The 19,265-nt window shown below is 41.9% G+C and overlaps 2 protein-coding genes across 2 annotated transcripts in view; both read left to right on the forward strand.

The window, feature by feature from the left end:
- skib (v-ski avian sarcoma viral oncogene homolog b) overlaps positions 1-4,696 on the forward strand; it is a 32,889-nt gene extending 28,193 nt beyond the window's left edge. The window contains exons 2-7 of the mRNA XM_041952316.1: positions 165-278; positions 521-624; positions 728-969; positions 1,861-2,135; positions 2,244-2,474; positions 2,591-4,696. Of these exons, the coding sequence (XP_041808250.1) occupies positions 165-278; positions 521-624; positions 728-969; positions 1,861-2,135; positions 2,244-2,474; positions 2,591-2,812 (1,188 nt within the window). The 3' untranslated portion in view covers positions 2,813-4,696. The remainder of the gene's footprint in view (positions 1-164; positions 279-520; positions 625-727; positions 970-1,860; positions 2,136-2,243; positions 2,475-2,590) is intronic.
- Positions 4,697-9,217: 4,521 nt separating this feature from the next.
- Positions 9,218-19,226, forward strand: plch2b (phospholipase C, eta 2b). Its single transcript, XM_041945491.1, has 21 exons — positions 9,218-9,431; positions 10,308-10,454; positions 10,872-11,115; positions 11,287-11,416; positions 13,036-13,206; positions 13,929-14,022; positions 14,129-14,332; positions 14,442-14,562; positions 14,661-14,832; positions 14,954-15,073; positions 15,168-15,251; positions 15,361-15,458; positions 16,076-16,164; positions 16,262-16,447; positions 16,537-16,644; positions 16,729-16,853; positions 16,963-17,047; positions 17,122-17,268; positions 17,490-17,569; positions 17,647-18,745; positions 18,863-19,226. The coding sequence occupies exons 1-21, from the start codon at positions 9,236-9,238 to the stop codon at positions 18,865-18,867; spliced, it is 3,705 nt and encodes a 1,234-aa protein (XP_041801425.1). The 5' UTR covers positions 9,218-9,235; the 3' UTR covers positions 18,868-19,226.
- The last annotated feature ends 39 nt before the right edge of the window (positions 19,227-19,265 follow it).

A 19,265-nucleotide genomic window follows, 5' to 3' on the forward strand; every position in this document is an offset into this window, starting at 1 on the left:
GAATCAGTGTGTTGCTTATGAATAATGCCATTTACAGTCATACAGTAGCATTTTTAGAAGTTGTGGGCTCTTGAAATATCCACTGTACTCCATGATGTAATATCTGCACTTTATCTCTGCAGGGATCGTGATGATTAACCGTCTATTCTCTCTTCTCTCCTCAGTCTCCCAGCCCGGTCCCAGTCAAGAGGTCCAAATTCGACAAATTGCAATCTCCAGCAGCTGACAAAGACAGGAAACCTGACTGGTTACAATCGCTGTCAAAGTCTGCACACAAGGTTTGTACGCTGTGCATGTTGCTGGTGTGAAACCGGATTTGCCGTTAAGCTCAAAGGTCAAAAGGATGACATAAAAGCCATTGTCCTTTAGAATCATCACATATCATCGATGTACGACCTCTCGTCATTCTGCCTTGTTAAATGAAGAAGGGCTTTTGAGCGTGTTCGTCACGGCTGATTTAATGTGCAGTGGTAGTTTACTGTGAGTTTAACCAGGCTTGTTGTTTTGTTTGATGTTCCAGGACCTGAAACAGGTCCAACTGAAACAGAGGCCCTCCGCTTTCCGCCCCTGGTCTCCTAAAGCGGCAGAAAAAGAGAAGCCAGCTACTCAGAATGAGGTCGAGAGGTGAGTCATCCGAGGAAAGCAGCGATAGTTTCAGTTTTAAAGAGATGATATGTGTTCAATCAGCCAATTCAGTTCTTTAAATGTACCTGTGTTGCCTCCACAGGTCCTACGCGAAGAGTCACGAGACTTTGGCTTCCAATCTGACACTAGCTCCCCTGGCCCCTCCGGTCCATCCCAGGGACAGCCACGCTCCGGGCAGGGGGCCCGCAGCCATTTCCAGGCCGCTACAGGAGCTGCACAATGGAGACGCACAACCTGCAGCAAAGCCAGCCCCCCCCAGTACCGCCAACCGACCCGACGACATGGACACAGATGGAGAGATTGATGTGGATGACTGTGATGATCGTGAGTACCGCCCGTCAGCTGGAGCATAGAATAATCCAGAGACACAAAAACACTACAAGAGTCAGTAGATATAAGACCCAGATTTTACAGTTACAACTTGTATTACACAGTAAGCCCCACTGGATATAAGCCATTCAAGAGCAGCTTTAGGGCGATTCCTGTGCAACTCCGCCACCTGGTGTTTAAAAGAAGGAATACAATAGAGATGAAGGCTGTCTGCAGATTTTGCTGTTTTGTTGCCACAAAAAAACATGCAGTTCTTGAACAGAATTTTACATGCATTATTTTTAATTTCATATATATATATATATATATATCATCAGAAGCTGCATCAAAAGCTGCAAAAATTAAGTTTTAGTTTTGCTTTCATGCTTTCTTGTTGATACATGCAGCATTCCTAACTTGTAACTGTAAATGGAAAGATTGTGGAGTAGCTCAGCCAATTTGAAAACATATATATATTTTACAAAAAAGATAAAAAGTTAGCTAAACCACCAGGATGAAACAGTTCATAAACAGTTTCAATGTCCAGGTTCTGCCCATTGAAGTGCAAAACATGAAAATGACCTAAACAGTGACGCTTCGATTGCATGAAAAATGGTTCAACTTTTATATCACTGATAGTGTTAAATATCATCCAGTTTAAAATCAGATTAACTGAGCAAATTAGGAGCATGATGGATGGTGTCGATTAAATTGTACTTGAGTTCATTTGACAGGGCTGTGGGGGGACATCAGACCGAAACCTCTGTTGTCTCTAGCAGTGCATGTTGTGTCATCACAACACATCACAACAGCCAACCTTTATGTAAAAATTCTTTGAGAATTAACACAACAGTGTTCTTGCAATCGCTGTATTAATAACATTAAAACTGTCTCTCTGTCCCTCAGGTCCAGTGCCAGCTTCCTCCCTGGCCTCTCCTCCGTCAGCCTGCACCAGCATGTCTCAGACTCTGACCCCTCAGGGTGTTGCTCGACCTCAGGAGGGACCCACCTGGCTGTCCGGGACCGTTTGCCCAGAGTTGGACACCCTGAGACAGATGCTGTACGGAGGCATGGACACCAAAGAGGCCCGGGAAAAAGTCCTGCAGGAGATTGTCAGGATGAGAGTGAAGCAGGAGGAGAAGCTGGCAGCGGCTGTGCAAGCTAAACGCAGCCTTCAGCAGGTATCACATTGTGTTCTTGTGAGAAACAATGTGGTGGGAATGAAATGACAGTAATCTCTGAATGAATATTAGTGTTTGGAACATGAAACAACTGTGATGTTTTTACAGGAACTGGAGTTTGTGAGGGTGGCAAAGAAAGGCCGTCTTCGTGAGGCCATCGAAGCCAAGCGCAACCTACGGAAGGAGATTGAACGCCTTCGCGTGGACTGGGAGAGGAAGATGAGGGACGCAGAGGAGTCTTGTGGGCGGCTGAAGAGAGAGCTGGAGAGGGAGAGACAGCTGCGAGTCTGCGACAAAGGCTGTGAGGCTGAACGTCTCAGGGTCAAGTATTCCACTCAGGTAAGGATCAAAAGATGCTCACAATCACCAAAACCATGTGTGATTTTGAAATCATGTCCCTCACTTGCGTTCGATGTGTACTGACTTGCCGCCCGTGTCGCGTCTGTGTCGTGCAGATTGAAGAGTTGCATGTGCAGCTACAGCAGGCCGAAGCCGATCGTGAGCAGCTGAGACGGGAGCTTCAGCAGGAGAGAGAAGCTCGGCAGAGCCTGGAGAGTGTTGTTAAAGACCTGCAAACCCAGCTGGCCCTGCAGGCCGACAGCGGCCATCCTGGAGACCCCAAGGACGCAAACACAGAAGCACACAGACAGACCACACAGCACACCAATGGATCCTAAAGTTGCACATTCACAACTGGAGAAAAAGACTTGATAAAAAGGAGCATGGTTCAGGACTTTGTTGCACCTCCTGTTAGGGAAAAGAAACTCAACAAAAGTCAGTTTTGTAGAGGAAAACTGTCATATATAATATGATATGACATAAATCAATATTATTATGACAATATATGAATTTTATGAAATGAACTGGAAAGTAGCATGATCTCTGAGCATGTTGTAGAGCGTGAAATTAAGAAAGACTTCTTCAACGATGAACACATCTCTCCAGTGACATCAGAGCCCTCGGTTAGACACCTGACCCTGTCCAAGGATTTTATTTTGGTATAAGCTATTCTAAGATGTGCAAATATAGCCACATAACACTACTTGAATATGAAGGGAAGAAACATGTTGCGCCTGGTGAAACATGAGCAGATGATGAAACTCTTGGTGCCACAAAATATTGGTACACTCAAAGGTGTCATTGCAGACCACTGGAAACAAGAGACACCAGTTTACCACTATTTACTTTTAATATCAGCTTGCTTTTTATAACTGTGTAGAGGATGTACTTTTTAAGAAATATTGCTTGCGCAGCACTGTTATTCCACAGGCAAGAAAAAACATCCATATACAAACATGTACGCATGTATACCAGCTTGTCTACCTTTTGTATTTTATAAACCTGAAGTATTAGAGGTTACAGGTGGGCTGCCTTCAGGTCCACCACTGTTTTATGCTTAGATATTTTATGGAAGTGTTACTTTTTAATATTATGATGCAACTTTATTTGTTGTTCGAACATTGTTTTCCAGTAATGTTTTTGCAACCAAACCATGTGATAAATAGCAAATATTCTTGCCCAGGTTAGTGCAGATAAGTCTACAAATGCCCTCCTAAAAGAAAAGGAAAAAAAAACTTCAATAGCTGTCTGTTTTTGTTGAAATGCGGTACTTCTGATTTTCTATTGAGTATTGTAAAATAATTTATATTCTATAATAATTTGCTGCCTATCAAAAGAAAGCATTCATTTTTAGTCACTGGTGTTAGGGCTCTTAAATCAACAAATGCTGTTTATATGAACAACATTTCTACATATATACAAAATATGGATATATATTTTTTTACTTTAAGAAAAGGAATTGCACTTTTTAAAGAAAAGAACCTTGCATTGTGCATTGTACTCCCTGTTACATTTTTCAAAACACAAGTTAACACGAACTTTGAATTTAAACACACTTTCCTTCATTATCCTCTGATGTAAATACAATGATATTGTAAATAAGATATTTGTTGGTATGTTTGCTTGCTCCAGACTTAAATTGATTATGAATATTTTTGCTCTTACTTGAAACCAAAAAAAGAGGTTATATTGGATTTGCAAACCTGCAATTTCATAGTTGTGTCCCTGAGTATCATTGCAATCACAGGGCATTTAGCAGAATGGATGGAGAATGAAACCATCAGCGGTCGTGAGGATGACCTATCAGGAGTTTTTCTAGGTTCGACACACCGACAGAATATTATGATTTGCCCCTTGATTTTGTTTATTTGAGAGGATCTTTATTATTTGAATTATAGAGTATATATTACACCACAGACCAAAAACTGAAAAATGGATTTGAAATCTCTGCACCTCCAGCTCCCTCGTCAGATAGAGTAGAAGCAACACCTTCTCGTGGTTTCAACCTTAGGTGCTCTCGTATATTTTAGACAAGAAACACTTTTATGTCTTATCATTATGATACCCTTGTTCAGTATTTGTTGGGTACAGTGTAATAGCAATATCCATTTTGTTAGCTGATGCTGTTGTAGTTTTGGTTTGGAAGCGGGGGTTCACTTGCCTCTTGTTTCAATGTTTTCTTTTCCTTCGGAAAACTTGTATAATATCCATTAAAATTGAAATCAATCCTACAGCGTTCAATGAAGTGGGTTTTTTTTAACACAATGGAAACAGTGTGTGTGTGTGTGTGTGTTTGTGTTGGCGGGGGGGATACATTGTCATGAAATGTGGTGCAGACAAGTGGGTCCCAGACGATGAATGCTAGTAACTTTGATGATCCCCTGACTCTTCAACTAGCGCGACCATCAGGTCAAAATTTTGTCCAATAGGCTGCTGTGGTTTATGACCACATAGACCTACATGCAAAATTATTATATTTCCTGCTGTACCTCAGCACTGTGTTTAATGTTTATTAGCAAAACTAGCATGGTAAACTAAGATGATGAACACAGAAAACATTTTACCTGCTTAACATGAGCATGTTAGCAGGTGATTGGACGCATATCAGCATGCTGACATTAGCATTTAGCTCAAAGCACTGCTGTGTCTATGTAGAGCCTCACAGAGATGCAAGCAACTTGTTCTCCAAACTGATGAGGGGAAAAAAGAACTTCATTTTGCACACAAGCCTGCACTTGTGATTGGAAAATAAAACAAGTTAATATATACTGTGGGTGCAAGAAGCTCATTTTTGAAAAAATAGATATGCTTATTTAACGATTTCGTAGGGGACAGAGGAGCCTGTGGTCACTCCAAAGACATTAAATACCAGGTGTGCCAGCTGATTGCTCAGCTGCTTTAATTAAGGTAATGATGTCACAGGCCTAAAGCAAACAAAGAAGGAAGTGAAGAGACAAAATGTCGAGAAGGATAAGAGGATTGCCAGGGACCACACCTGGAATAGTAGCTGCTCCCACATGACCAAATTGTCAGCGTGTTGGAGACCTGGCCTCAGGCAGTCATATGCCAGGGCATGAAGAACCCTCCGGGCATGATCTGGACTCCACTGAGCAACAGATGATTGCTGTCTGCGACAACAAAGGTGTATCTGCGGACAGAGGAGTGCCACGAAAAAACAAAGTTGAGAATCCTGCCATAATAACAAACAGAAGGCAGAAAAACACGCTGCTCAGATGAGGGAGAAAGCTGAAGGGATCTAACATCTATGTGATAGAACGCCTGATAAAAAAAAATGTTGCCATTGCACACTTGCTGAGAAAACAGAGCAAGATCCAATCGGCTGCAAGGTGTTCATGAAGCTGAATTTGTCACCACAAGAGGCAAAGTGCTGGTCATCAGGGAGATGCAGAAATGGACAAGTATGATGACAACTCCTGTGAGAGCAGCACACCAAAGAAATAACTGAACATTACTCACTTAAAATGGGTGCTTGCTTGAACTCAGCTCGCTCAGAGCATAAAGCATAACAGACTGTGGACTGGAATGATGATGGATTCTTCAGAAAATGAGCCTTGAATGGCCGAGACGAGACTATTTCTGTGCGGAAATATTTGAATAGACAATGACTGATACAAGGAGCCTGGCCAATAATCATTCCTTTCCATACAAAGACGTAGATGATGAGTTTGGAGAAATGGCATCAGCAGACTGCGGATAACAAGACACGAGAACGAAAAGCATTTTTGACTTTATGGAGCACAAAATGTATAAAACACAGATGAACAATTGAAAAGCAATGTAATAATGGAAGGTACATTGTCAGGAACACTTCAACAGTAGAGGCTTTTATAGCGATTTTACAAAAATCAAGGACTATCTGAGACAATTCAGCACGTGTGAGACAATGTAGCTGCAGTATCAGAGACTCGGCTCTGTAAAGAGAAAGGAGCAGATGTGGAACTTGAGGCCTTCGAGCTATTTACTATCAATAGAACAAACAAAAAGGGAGGAGGATTTGCCCTGTTCATGAATAATTATTTCAATGATTCTACTATTTCATAAACAGTGGAAAGAATGTCAGCAACAAGAGAAAATCATGACGTGTTGCAGAGGAAATAAATGTGGAGAAATCTCAGAATATAATAATAAGCCGTGCGACGGAGAAATCCAGGATGCTTGATACATTCAATGGTAAGATGGTATGTATGATAAGATGAATGATCAATAGAAGGTTTTGTGCTTGAGGATTTTGCTGTAGATTTGCTAAACCCACATGAACACAAAAAGAATTGAGACTTAATGGATACAATGTGCTGTAAAAGCCTATTTCTTAAAACCTACTTTAATAGAACACATCTTTACCAATGAAACTTCGAGTAGAACAGCAAGTGGACTACTTGCTTTTTAATGACATAAGATATCACCTTCCTGTTTGTGCAACCTGGCAGAACTTTTTGAGAAATTCTGACTGATGAATTGATTCAACTCAGCCATACTTAAAAGAAATGGTACTAGTGGGACCACCACTCATGTCTTAGTAACTATCTTGATAATCTCTGTTTGTGCAAATAAACAATGATTAATCTGAACTGCTGAGGATCACGTGTAGGGTCCAGAGTTATTTATATTGAAGATAAATGATATTTGCAACCAGCCGTTAAAGTTTGTTTTTGGGCAGTTTCTTCATACAGAGGAAACCAATCTGATATGTTTTTCTGTTCGCTAATATTTCCATACATTATGTACTGCGTGGAAGTTTGGAGAACCACAAAACAATCACGAATCCAATTTATAATTTTCAATTTGTTAAGTTAAAAAAAATAAGATTTCAGACTGTATCCAGTATCCAGAGGTTGTTTCAAATTCAAGTGAGTCAGGATGAACTAGGAAGAATTTTCATGTTAACAAAGGCAAACATTAGAACAAAATATGGACGTGTAACAGTTAAATGAGTGAATCTTAAGAATAGTTTTGAAAAAGAAACGAGAATGTATTAATACACTGAATAGATTTAAAAATAATTTTTGATCAATGAATGTAAAGCCGAAGTATGAGCACTTTGTTTGGGACTTTTGGGTATATGTGATATACATATATAAAAATACATACATGATCTCCGTGTATAAATGTTAAAGGTTATACAGCCCTAACTTTTTCAGTCAGTATAAACTTATTCTGATTTGATTTGTTACTTTAAAATTAAATCAATCAAAATCAAATCAAACTAAACTAAACTTCACTCAAATAAAGCATTTGTCATGTAGTCCAAAGTTGTTCATGTCATGTCGAGAGATATGTACTGATTTTAAATAGACATTTTCAAAGCCGACACGCTGACTTGACTTGGCAGGAAAAGCACAGGTGTCACCAATAACATTAAATTGGCTCTGTTGTATAAGAGTCCCAGTAAACCATGACAGCGTGGCAGTGAGCCAGCATGCACAAAACCAGAACCCTGAAACTGAAGCTGCTAAATTCAAACTTCATTAACTTAATTGTTTTCATGTGGTTTTCATACTGTAACATAAGTTCTTGTGAAAAAGGCCTCTCTTACAAACAATTTAATGTTGGGACAACAGCCAAATGAATGCATCTGAGCAGTCAGCTGGCACACCTGGTATTTATTAGTTGTTGTTTAGTAACACTGCTACCATTTCCAGATGACGGCTTTATAGGGCCCCGCAGGTGTTTTCACTTGTACTGGCTGATTAGGTCTCTGCTCATGCAGGTTGAAATTAGCTGGAACTACGCTGAGAATCAGCAGACTGATATAAGATGTTGTCCCACCCTAATAGGTGCAACAGAACTTAGAAGAGAAGAAGAGTTCTCTAGCCGTGCAAAATAAGGGCAAATACATGAAAATACCTGAGCATGTGAGGTCTTTAAAGTAAAATCAAGTGCTTGAAATCACAAATACATGCCTTCCTTGGAGTAACTCTGCTCATTTGTGTTTTAAATATTAGTGGATCTTCTTGTAACAAGATATATATGCATACAGTACATATACATTTATTGTATGTCACACAGTCGCCTCTAGGGGGGAATCATTGCACACAGTTGGAGGGTGGACACTTCAGGCTTATTAATATCCAAATGCACCAGTGTGACTATAACCGTAAATCATGATAATGTCTATCCTAAATGCAGTCCATTAAATCTACGACAATTTCTATATTCTTTAATGATTATGACTGTCGTAAGTATAGTTCAATGAATAGTTGCACTCTTTCTATCCCACTCTCTTTCCTCAGAGGCTTACTGGTTGCGTGAAAATCCCTCCATGAAAGCAAGGCTGAAGTCTCCCTCCAGGATTACAGCTTGAGGAAGATTTAGTGACTGACACTTGTTGCACACTCTTTCTCTGTGAGTCTTCTCCCAGTGCAAAATAATAAATACAGAAGAGCCTATGGCGGCTACACCGGATCGCTGGACACAGGATGAAGAGGAATGAGCCCGCAGGATGGGAAAATTGTTCCCTGATTCCATGTGGGAAAGCTTTAACCGAAAGAAGAGGACTGACTCTGAAAAAAAATCTGCATGAGAGCTGTGCTACAAACAAACTTTGCTGAGGAGCCCAGCAGTGTGAGGTGGGTTCATGTGGTGTGAATGGGACAGGAAGCTGGACTCAAATGTACAGTTCAGGGATGACCAGCACCCCAGCGATGGCACCTCTGTCTCCAGGGCTGAGCGGCAGCCCAACACTGTCCTCTATGTCACCCAAGAAGGCCACCTTTCAGTCTTTAGGATCTCTGTCAGCAGGAATGTTCTCCCCCTCGCTTGCCAAGGGCTCCTTTCACCAAGCGAAACAGGCCTCGGGTCCCTTGAATTCTTCTTCCCCGTCCATTATGAGCTCTCCAAAACTCTGGCAGAAAGCATCCATCTCCAGACTCGCAGAGGAGTTTTTCTGGATTGGTGGAAGTGTGGTCGCACAGCCGAAATGGAGGCTGGGTCAGATAGGTGAGATTCACTAACGGCTCTATAAATAATGCTGCTTTCAAACACTCAAATCACTGCAGAATAAAGGCTGTTTAGCAGAAGTGCCTACAAGATGCTAAAGAGCGGATTTTCAAACCATTCTTCCGTACATATGATATTAATATTATTATTATTATTAAAACCTCTAAAACGTGTGAGTTTACTACACAGCAAAACAGAGTCGCAGGGAAGCCTGTGAGTAGATAACAGGCATATGGACGGTAGACAATCCTTTAGGATTAGCCTGAATGATGTGCCAGGTTGCGTCACATGTATCTGAGCTTCAGATTACAAACAAAGGTTACCTGCTCTCAGCATACACAACAATCACACTACCCCACTGTAACCTGAATGTTACAAGAAAATTCTTGGCTCTGACATGCTATTTTAGTACAAGCACCATGCACACACCATTTAAAACCTGCAAGAAATGTCAGCAACGAAAGGTCAGGCGAAATAATTTGAATCACTGTGAGGCAGTTGATACTTGATGGGTTTCTCTGTTAGTAGGAGATCATTTCAGCGTTGTGTGCGTTTCCCCTCATTTGCCTCATTAGCACATATACAGCTACTTAAATCCCTGTGTGACGCAGCTCATAATCTCATAAACAAGTGCTTCATGGTAAACCTCTACTTGTCTCGGCTGCTTCAGGGATTCCTCTGGTGTTGTCATAATGTCCTCCTGCGTACAATCACATCACATGTACAGCTGAATTTCTCATACAACAGATTGTCTCAGCAAAATTTTTGACAAATCAACCAAAAAGACGGACACATTTAGGCAACAATGTGATGCGTTTCACATACAGTACAATGAACATCTTGATAAATAATGTGTCCCCTTGTGCTCTTCTGCAGTGGAGAGGTGTATGTGCACCATGCAGGATGGCACTCAGATGAGCAAATTGAAGGGGAAGAAGAAAGGACTGGTCCGATTCTTTTACCTGGACGAGCACAAGTCCTGCATCCGGTGGCGGCCCTCCAGGAAACATGACAAGGCCAAAAGTAAGCCATCATCACACTGAGTTTTCAATATCTATTTTTCAGCACTTGGCACTGATCACATGGCAAGAGACTAACTGCTGTGAAACCGCCCACCGTCATAAAAAACAAATAACTGAACTTCCTGTTTAAGTGAGGCTTGCACATCCATCTATTGGTGTATCAGACCTATCAGACTTGATTGTAAGCCCTATTAATGTGTTTTTCCAAGCAACATTTGTGCATAAAAGTTTGACGGTGTCCCATTATGCTTAATGGGGGAACAGGCTGTAAAGAGTTCAATTTGCTTCTGTTATCTATTGGTTGTGCAGTTTTTGTAAACTAGGCACATTACAGGTTTACCTTTGACCTGTACATCGACAACATAATGATGGATATCTCTGAATGACCCTCACCACAATACTTGATCATCTGTTTCAGTAACTATTGATTCCATCCATGAAGTCTGCGAGGGGAAAAAGTCAGAGATGTTCAGGAGGTACGCAGACAACCGCTTTGATCCAAACTGCTGCTTCAGTATTTACTACGGGGAGCGTGTGAAGTCCCTGGACCTGGTCTCCACCAACGCAGAGGAGGCCCGCACCTGGATCACTGGGCTGAAATACCTCATGGCTGGTATCAGCGATGAAGACAGTTTGGCACGGAGACAGCGTACCCGTGATCAATATCCTTTATCCAGCCTCTCTTGCACATGTTTAATATCTAATTTACAATTTTGTTACAAATAAATCACTTCACATTAAGTAAAACGGAGGCTAACGCATCCATGTGTACAAGAAGTTGAGAATAATCTGACTGAACACACGTGAAGTTTCTTCCTTAACCGCAGCCTCACGTGGTTACAGCAGACTTTCTCTGAGGCCGACAAAAACGGAGATGGCACCTTGAGCATTGGAGAGGTTCACCAGCTGCTCCACAAACTAAATGTGAATTTACCCAAGCAGAAAGTCAGGCAGATGTTTCAAGTAAGACTTAAATCCACAAAGGTTAATTAAGAAAGTTGACATAGATTTAATATGCAGGACCTACCGCTGTACTCTTTTTATATTCAGTAAACTAGTATCGCTACAACACGATTCAACACGTGGCTTGATTGATGGCCCTGCTTTAGTAATATATAGTAGCTGAAAACTAAACTAACAAGGCTAACAGTAAAGCTGTAGTTAACAACAGCAGTGCTATTCGCTAAATGCTAATGTCAACATGATTACCTGCTCACAATGACAATGCTAACTTGGTGTTTAGCAGGAATAATGTTTACCGTGGTCTCCGTCTGTGTTGAGCATGTCAGCTCACATTTGCTAATTAGCACAAAATTCAAAGTACAACTGAGGCTGATGGTAATGTCATTTGTTTTGCAGATGTTTGGTTGGATGTCATAAACTAATATAATGTGTAAGATATGGCCTGAATGTTTACAACATTCAAAAAAAGAACCAACATTATCAACAGAATGTGAAGAGGTAACAGTATTGACGTTTTTTTCAAAGCTGTCTAGGTATTGTGTTGCAGAGATATCTGCTGAAGTTAGCATGCTAACCGGCTAGCTGCAGCCCAAGATGTATAGCAAGCAGCAGTTAGCGGTTACTCTGGTGATATGCTGCCCCCTATTTTTACAATTCTTTCCCAATTCTTATACATTGGTCCTTTAAGCTTATGACAAATTAAAAGAGTTCAGACCTGATGGTGGCGCTAGAGGAGATCTTGTTAGATTTTATGCTGAAGGGAACATGACAGGCTGAATGAAATGCCAATCACTCAGACTTTTCACTCAGCTGTTCTGTTTCACGGTGACGCTAGAGGAAAAGTCAGATAATCAGTATGATTCATCTTCTGGGCACCGAGAATATCTGTACAAATTTTCATCATTCAGTCTTTCAGTCTCGATCAGAGTGGGTAAATCAAAGTGGCGGACCTAACAAACAGACCAACATTTCCCTCTCTACAGAGGCTAAAAATCAATACAAATAAATAAGGACATTAATGTATTTGTATCTGGCACAAAATGCCTCTAAAACAAGAACAAATGGAAAGCAGCAGCAAGACAGGTCTACAGTTAAATGACTTGCGCTTATGTTGTGGGAAGACAGCCTTTCTCAGTGTGCAGAAGAAGGAAAGAGCCTGAAAAAGTTAAAAAAAAAAAAAGTTAAATTAAAATAGAAAAAAAAGGTTAAAGGTGTACAATCCTTAATGTTTCCCTAAGATGCCTTTTTTTTATGTGATCTTCACATCACTACAGTCAGAGAAGCTGTAAGACAAAAGCATAGAGATGGAGCCAGTAGACAAATATGTATATACAGCGTGTTGGCAGGGCAGTGCAGGAGACTGCCACAGGAAGGCCATATGGCCACAGCTGAACAGATGGCTTTAGTTGCACTGCAATTTTGCTGTAGTTCAGCAGCTCACTGTCCTCCCCTCCTGATGATGATAGTCTCTGTGAACAAGCTCCATCATGTTTGATGGTGATAGAGATATGTCCTTCAGATGGGTCTATGGTGGTACATATTTTCTTTGGCGGGGTGGTTATCTCACACACACTGTGAGTTATTTCTTGCTTTTAAAATACTTTTGCCGTTATCTGTAGGATGCAGACACAGATGAGAACCAGGGCTCTCTGGGCTTTGAAGAATTCTGTTCGTTCTACAAGATGATTTCCACGCGCCGAGACCTCTACCTGATACTGATCTCCTACAGCAATCAGAAAGAAGTCATGGATCTTCACGACCTTGCACGCTTTCTGGAACATGAACAGAAGGTACAACAAAATGTAAAACAGTTCATGCCAATCTTTCATGTTAGAAGGAAAGATCCTCCTATTGTGTGTATTTATTATAAAGATATTAAAGTTTTCTTTAAATTAGACCACACTATTCATGGTCAGCATTTTTCAACCATCACTATATTTACATTCTAGAATAAAGGTCGCAGGAAACAATACACGCATGTCTCTTTGTAATTTTATCAAATTAATCTCATTGTTTGCCAGGATTTTACAACAATGAAAAGAAAAAACGGAGATGAATACAACCTAAGTTTGAAAAAAAAACAGATAAAACTATAGAATAAAAACAGTGAAACTCGAAAACACGAAAGGCACCCTCTAGAGCCAGTGTTTGGTTTGTCCGGTCTGGGCTACTGTAGAAACATGGCGGTGCAACATGGCAGACTCTGTGGAAGAGGACCCACTCCCTTTGTAGATATAAAGAGCTCATTCTCAGATAACAAAAACACAATAGTTTTTATTTTCATGTGATCTACACCAATGAAAACATGCTTATGAATATTAGATTCCATTTCTGTCAACAAATCTTTCTAAATCTCACAAATGGACCTTTAAGTCTTAATTAAAAAAAGAGCCTAGAACTTAAAAGAACTGTTAAACTTAACTAATAATGACACTCCGCTTCTGAAACATATGTGTAAAATATTGGAACAGTGAAACCAAAAATGTCATTCCTTATATTGTCTGATTTACAGATGCGAGGTTTCGCCAGAGAGCATCTAGCTGACATAGTGGCCAAGTTTGAGCCATGTCCTGAGAACCTGCAGCGTATGGTACTGGGTATTGATGGTATGCTTGCAATGAACATGTGTATCAAAAACATGACATGTCATTTGGACCAGACATGTCATCAGCATACAAATAACACACCTGCTATGACACTTTCTCCCTTCAGGCTTTACAAACTTCATGAGGAGCCCTGCAGGTGATATATTTAATCCTGAGCACAATCAGGTGAACCAGGACATGACGCAGCCTCTGAATAACTACTTCATTGCCACCTCACACAACACCTACCTGACAGGAGACCAGCTGCTCTCTCAGTCTCGAGTGGAAATGTATGCCTATGTTCTGCAGGCCGGCTGTCGCTGTGTGGAGGGTAAAAGCCTGCAATACCAGAACTTCAGCTCTCTTCACTGTGATTTTACGACATTGCACACAAGGTGACTCACCGTTACCTCTTTTGTTCTTTCTCTCTCTTCTGTCAGTGGACTGCTGGGATGGGCCTGACGGGGAGCCAATTATTCATCACGGATACACCTTGACATCCAAAATTCTCTTCAAAGATGTCATAGAAACAATTAATAAATATGCCTTCACAAAATCACAGTAAGTGCTTCTGGGTGCTGATGCTGACGTGTTTTGCCAGGCTTTCAAACCTGGCTCGGTGGCTCAGGTTACGTCACCTTGTCCCCATCCCCCTCCAGGTACCCAGTGATCTTGTCCATAGAGAACCACTGCACTGTGCCTCAGCAGAAGAAGATGGCTGAGTATCTGAGAGAGGTGCTTCAGGACAAACTGGATCTGTCCACTGTCAACGTACATGAATGCAAGAAGCTGCCCTCTCCTGAGATCCTCAAAGGGAAAGTTTTAGTGAAGGTAAAGTTGTTGTTTCTTTTTGTCTGAGCTAAAACAAAACTCTGACAAAGTACTACCAATATGCAGCACACAAAAAGACACATGGACAGATAACGTTCAAACATTAACTCGCATTTTCCAGGGAAAAAAGCTGCCAGCAAACCTTGATCCTGATGCAGAGGAGGGTGACGTGTCTGATGAGGACACTGGTGACGAGGAAGAGGAGGAAGACGACGATGATGATGATGATGATAGCACACAGGCAAATGAAACTGGATGGATGGATGAATGGATGGATGCATAGATAGATAGATGGATAGATAAGTGTAATAATGTGTTATGTTTGACTGTTTTAGGATGGGAATAGTGCTCCCTTTGCCAATCCAACCAAAAAGAAGAGGCGATTTGGCAGATCGATCATGAGGAGCTTCAAACGAAAGGTCAGACTTTGCATATGTTCTCAACCCCTTTTTGCATGGCCCTTCTACTCGTACCCTTTCCCCAGCATCAGAACAAGTGAAAACAATGCTCTCTGCTCTTTTGTTTCAGAGGAAAAAGAGAATCAGAGTGAAAAGTAAGGCGACATCTGACGGCGAGTCAGACCACAGCAGCAGCAAGGAGAGGGCACAAATTGTTTACCATCCCAAGTAAGACTACTAATTGAATTAAGTAGCTTCAGCTGTTTAATTCTCCACCTGGCATTAACATACGTCTTGAGTGATTGGATCACAAGAGGACAGAGCTAAATACAAGTGTAAATGACCACCAAGACTTGTTGTGATCAGATCACTCAAACCACAACCGAAGTGGTCTGAGACACATGTGACCATGTGTCATCTGTAGCGTCAATGCCAATGTGTCTTGATGTGTTCCCGGTAAGGACGTAACAGGAACATACTTCATCAATGCAGGAGGTGGCACTTGTTTTAGCTACAGAGCACGAACACTTAAAAAAGATAAAGAGGAGCACTGATGTATGTGGAGAACAAGTTCCTTCTTGGTCTTGTCCTGCACTCATCTGCAAGTTGCAAGTGACTTTGTCCAGTTTTGTGTTCTTAGCTAGCTGTTAGCCAGTGAGAAACAAACACGCCAACATGCAATGACTGTACATGGGGCCCTTTGATCATCTAGCAGAAGTGACGTAGGCAGTAACAAAATCTGAACATGCATGGTCACCTTGGAGACACATGTTAATGCCAGGTGTAAAGCAGGTCTTAGTTTCAGTGGTTACATTTGAACTGTATGTCTGGAACTCTTCCTTCAGAAAGAGGAAAACAATGAGGTTGTCCCGAGCTCTGTCTGACCTGGTCAAGTACACAAAATCTGTCCGTGTGCATGACATAGAAACACAAGGTAAAGGGTCTCCAGTTGACATCAACCCTGAAATCTTCGCAATTTCTTAACACATAGTTGAACAAATGTTTGATGCTGTCTTTTTTCTGTCTGGTAGCATTTACGAACAGCTGGCAAGTGTCATCCCTCAACGAGACTGTTATGAACCAGATCTTACAGCTGAAACCGGGTGAGTTGGTCCGTTTCAACCAACGGCAACTTCTAAGAGTCTACCCGTCCAACTACAGAGTGGACTCCAGCAACTTCAACCCACAGCCGTACTGGAATGCAGGATGCCATATGGGTAAGACCGTCACGTGGACAGCATGCCTTTCAGAAAATCACAATGTTTAGCAGCTTTTTGTTTATGCAAGTGTTGATGTTTCATTCTAGTTGCACTGAATTATCAAACAGAGGGCCGCATGCTTGAACTGAACAGAGCCAAGTTCTCAACCAATGGAAACTGTGGATATATTCTGAAGCCAAAGTGCATGCGTAAAGGTGTGTGCATATGTGCAGATTGCTCAGAGTAAATGGCAACTCTCCCTTTGTGTGGGGTTAGTAACTTTTCTTGGTTTTTCTTAGCTGCCTTTAATCCCATGTTGGAGGAGCCTCTACTAGGACACAGAAAGACTCAGCTAGTGCTCAAGATCATCAGTGGACAACAGCTTCCCAAACCCAAAGACTCTATGTTTGGGGACAGAGGAGAGGTGAGGACAACACACTGCAGGATACAATCTATTATTGATACCCCTGAAAAGCCTTTTATGAAGACTAATCATTAAAATGCTATTTTTGCTCATGTTTTTGCACTTGCAGATTATCGATCCCTTTGTTGAGGTTGAGATAATCGGTCTACCTGCTGATTGTTCCAAGCAGCAGACCAGGGTGGTGGATGACAATGGTATGTCCACAAAATGCATACTGAATACAAATCTCATGACATCCAACTGCAGCTTCCTTTTTACTGTCATTCAGGATTCAACCCAATGTGGGAGGAAACCCTCGTCTTCAGCATCCAAATGCCGCAGATCGCCCTGGTGCGTTTCCAGGTGTGGGATCATGATCCTATTGGACGAGATTTCATTGGACAGAGGACTGTTGCTTTCACCAGCATGATGCCAGGTGGGTGACATGATATGCAAACCCTGTGTGTGCAGGCTTTCAAGTTTGATGAAGAAAAAGTTCAGGTTGCAGAGAGACAACATTAAAGGAATAGTTTGACATTTTGGAAATACACTTCTTTCCTCTCTTGCAGAGAGTTTGTTGAGAAAAATGAGAAAAATTTGAAATTTTGAAAAAATTGAAATTCAGGTTAACATGATTTTTTTATGTAAAATTGATAGGTTATCGACATGTGTACCTGGAGGGGATGGCAGAGTCGTCCATCTTTGTTCATGTGGCTATCAATGATATGACAGGAAAGGTAAGCAACTTGAAATACAACTCACAAACATAATTTCAACTCTGTCTTAAAACCTTTGGTGTCCTTTGTAAAAACAGATCAAACCCGCAAATGCAGTGCAAGCTGCCAGAAAGCACATCCAAAAAGCAGCCCAGAAGCATATGAAGAGTCAGCAAAGGCAGCCTTCTCTGGACTTCTCTGTCCAGTCCTCAGAAGACGGACGTGCTCTGTGCTTCCGCAAGGATCTGGATGCCATCTCTCAGGACAGCAGGAATGGGGAAATGTCTCCTCTGGCTCAAGGGCCCGCAGCCAAGGCTGCCATCCACAAAGGGGCCATGAGTGAGCCAGTGAGGCGAGCTCACAGAGTTAAAATTCATGACCCACCAGAGACAAGGAGAGGGATCTTCAGCCGGATGTCCTCCACTGACTCCCACCACATGTGGCCTGCTCCCTGTGCGCAAGCAGATAGCTTTGACCTTGAGCCCTCTCCCCAGGATTCTTGTCCTGGTGGTCCCGCTCCTGACAGCCACAATCCAATTCAAGAAGAGTTGGAGAATGAACCTGATGCATCACCAGAGTCAAACCATGCTGAGCAGGAGACAGCTCAGACATCTGAGACAGAGCAGCATGAACAATATGAGGAATCATCAAAAGAGCCACAGCCAGACAAAGACGTCGCCACTGAACCTGAGCATCCACCAGAAACTCAGATTCAGACTGATGTACCCCCTCAGCCTCAGCCCGTGCCACATCCTCTGTTCCAGCTTGAAGCCAAATCCCCTCCACTCATCCCCCCATCATCCCCTGCCAGGGTGAGACGGACATTAGAGGCTCCAGCCACCCCCCGACCGCCCACACCAATGCGAACTAAGGCCCGGTCACGCAGTTGCCCTCGAAAACAGACTACCTCTCCTCAGACACCAATGGTGAACCGCAAGCCTGCTTTGCGATGGCAGACTCAGCAAGCACAAAACTGCGGCAGCTACAGCAGGCAGGTGAGGCCCATACCCAACGGCCTCTGCATGTCCGACAGCACATCCAGCAGCAGCGACGGCAGCACTGACAGCCTAGAGTTTGTGCCCTCCTGCGTTGCAGCCGGGGCAGATCAACGCGAGGGCACCCTGCAGAGGGAGATGAAGGCCCTGTTCGACCAGAGGATGAGAGAGATCCGCTGCAAATCGCCGCTCTTTCTAAATGGTGAGTCATAGACAAGTGACTCACATTTTTAGAATAAAAAGAACTGCAGGTACAAAAGCTAAGAGGTTGAATCGTGACTTTTGTTAAGCTGTTTTTTGTGTTTTGTTTTTTTTTTAGATTAGACCACGGTCTAGATTTGTGACTCCACAGATAACGATGTCCTTCAGAAGATGAAAAAAAGTCATAACACAACCACAAGAACGAGGTGTGGGAGAACGATGGCGAGGACTTGGTGACAGAACACTTACGATTTTCTTTCTAGATAAACGAGAAGACATGACACAGGATTACACAATTAGACAGTTTTTATTATTTTAGGCCTGCTGTAATGTTTACAATCAACACAGATTTTATGCATGAAATTGTTTTTGAAAAGAAATTGTTGACATCATGTGACGCCATTGCCAACTGTACAAAACAGCATGATGCAGTCATAAAAAAGTAACAGTAAACTTACAAAGTACATGAGCACTATTTGTTAGTCCAGTTATCTGTTTTTAAGTGTAATTGATCATTTTAA

This window comes from Chelmon rostratus, chromosome 2, assembly GCF_017976325.1.
Source record: "Chelmon rostratus isolate fCheRos1 chromosome 2, fCheRos1.pri, whole genome shotgun sequence".
Taxonomy (NCBI): domain Eukaryota; kingdom Metazoa; phylum Chordata; class Actinopteri; order Chaetodontiformes; family Chaetodontidae; genus Chelmon; species Chelmon rostratus.

What these genes read in the sequence shown, in the direction of transcription:
- plch2b (XM_041945491.1), top strand. Translation starts at nt 9,236, where the DNA reads ATGTTCTCCCCCTCGCTTGCCAAGGGCTCCTTTCACCAAGCGAAACAG. An exon ending in GAAACATGACAAGGCCAAAA is followed by an intron (nt 10,455 to 10,871) that starts GTAAGCCATCAT and finishes CATCTGTTTCAG; the next exon opens with TAACTATTGATTCCATCCAT. An exon ending in TATGCCTTCACAAAATCACA is followed by an intron (nt 14,563 to 14,660) that starts GTAAGTGCTTCT and finishes ATCCCCCTCCAG; the next exon opens with GTACCCAGTGATCTTGTCCA.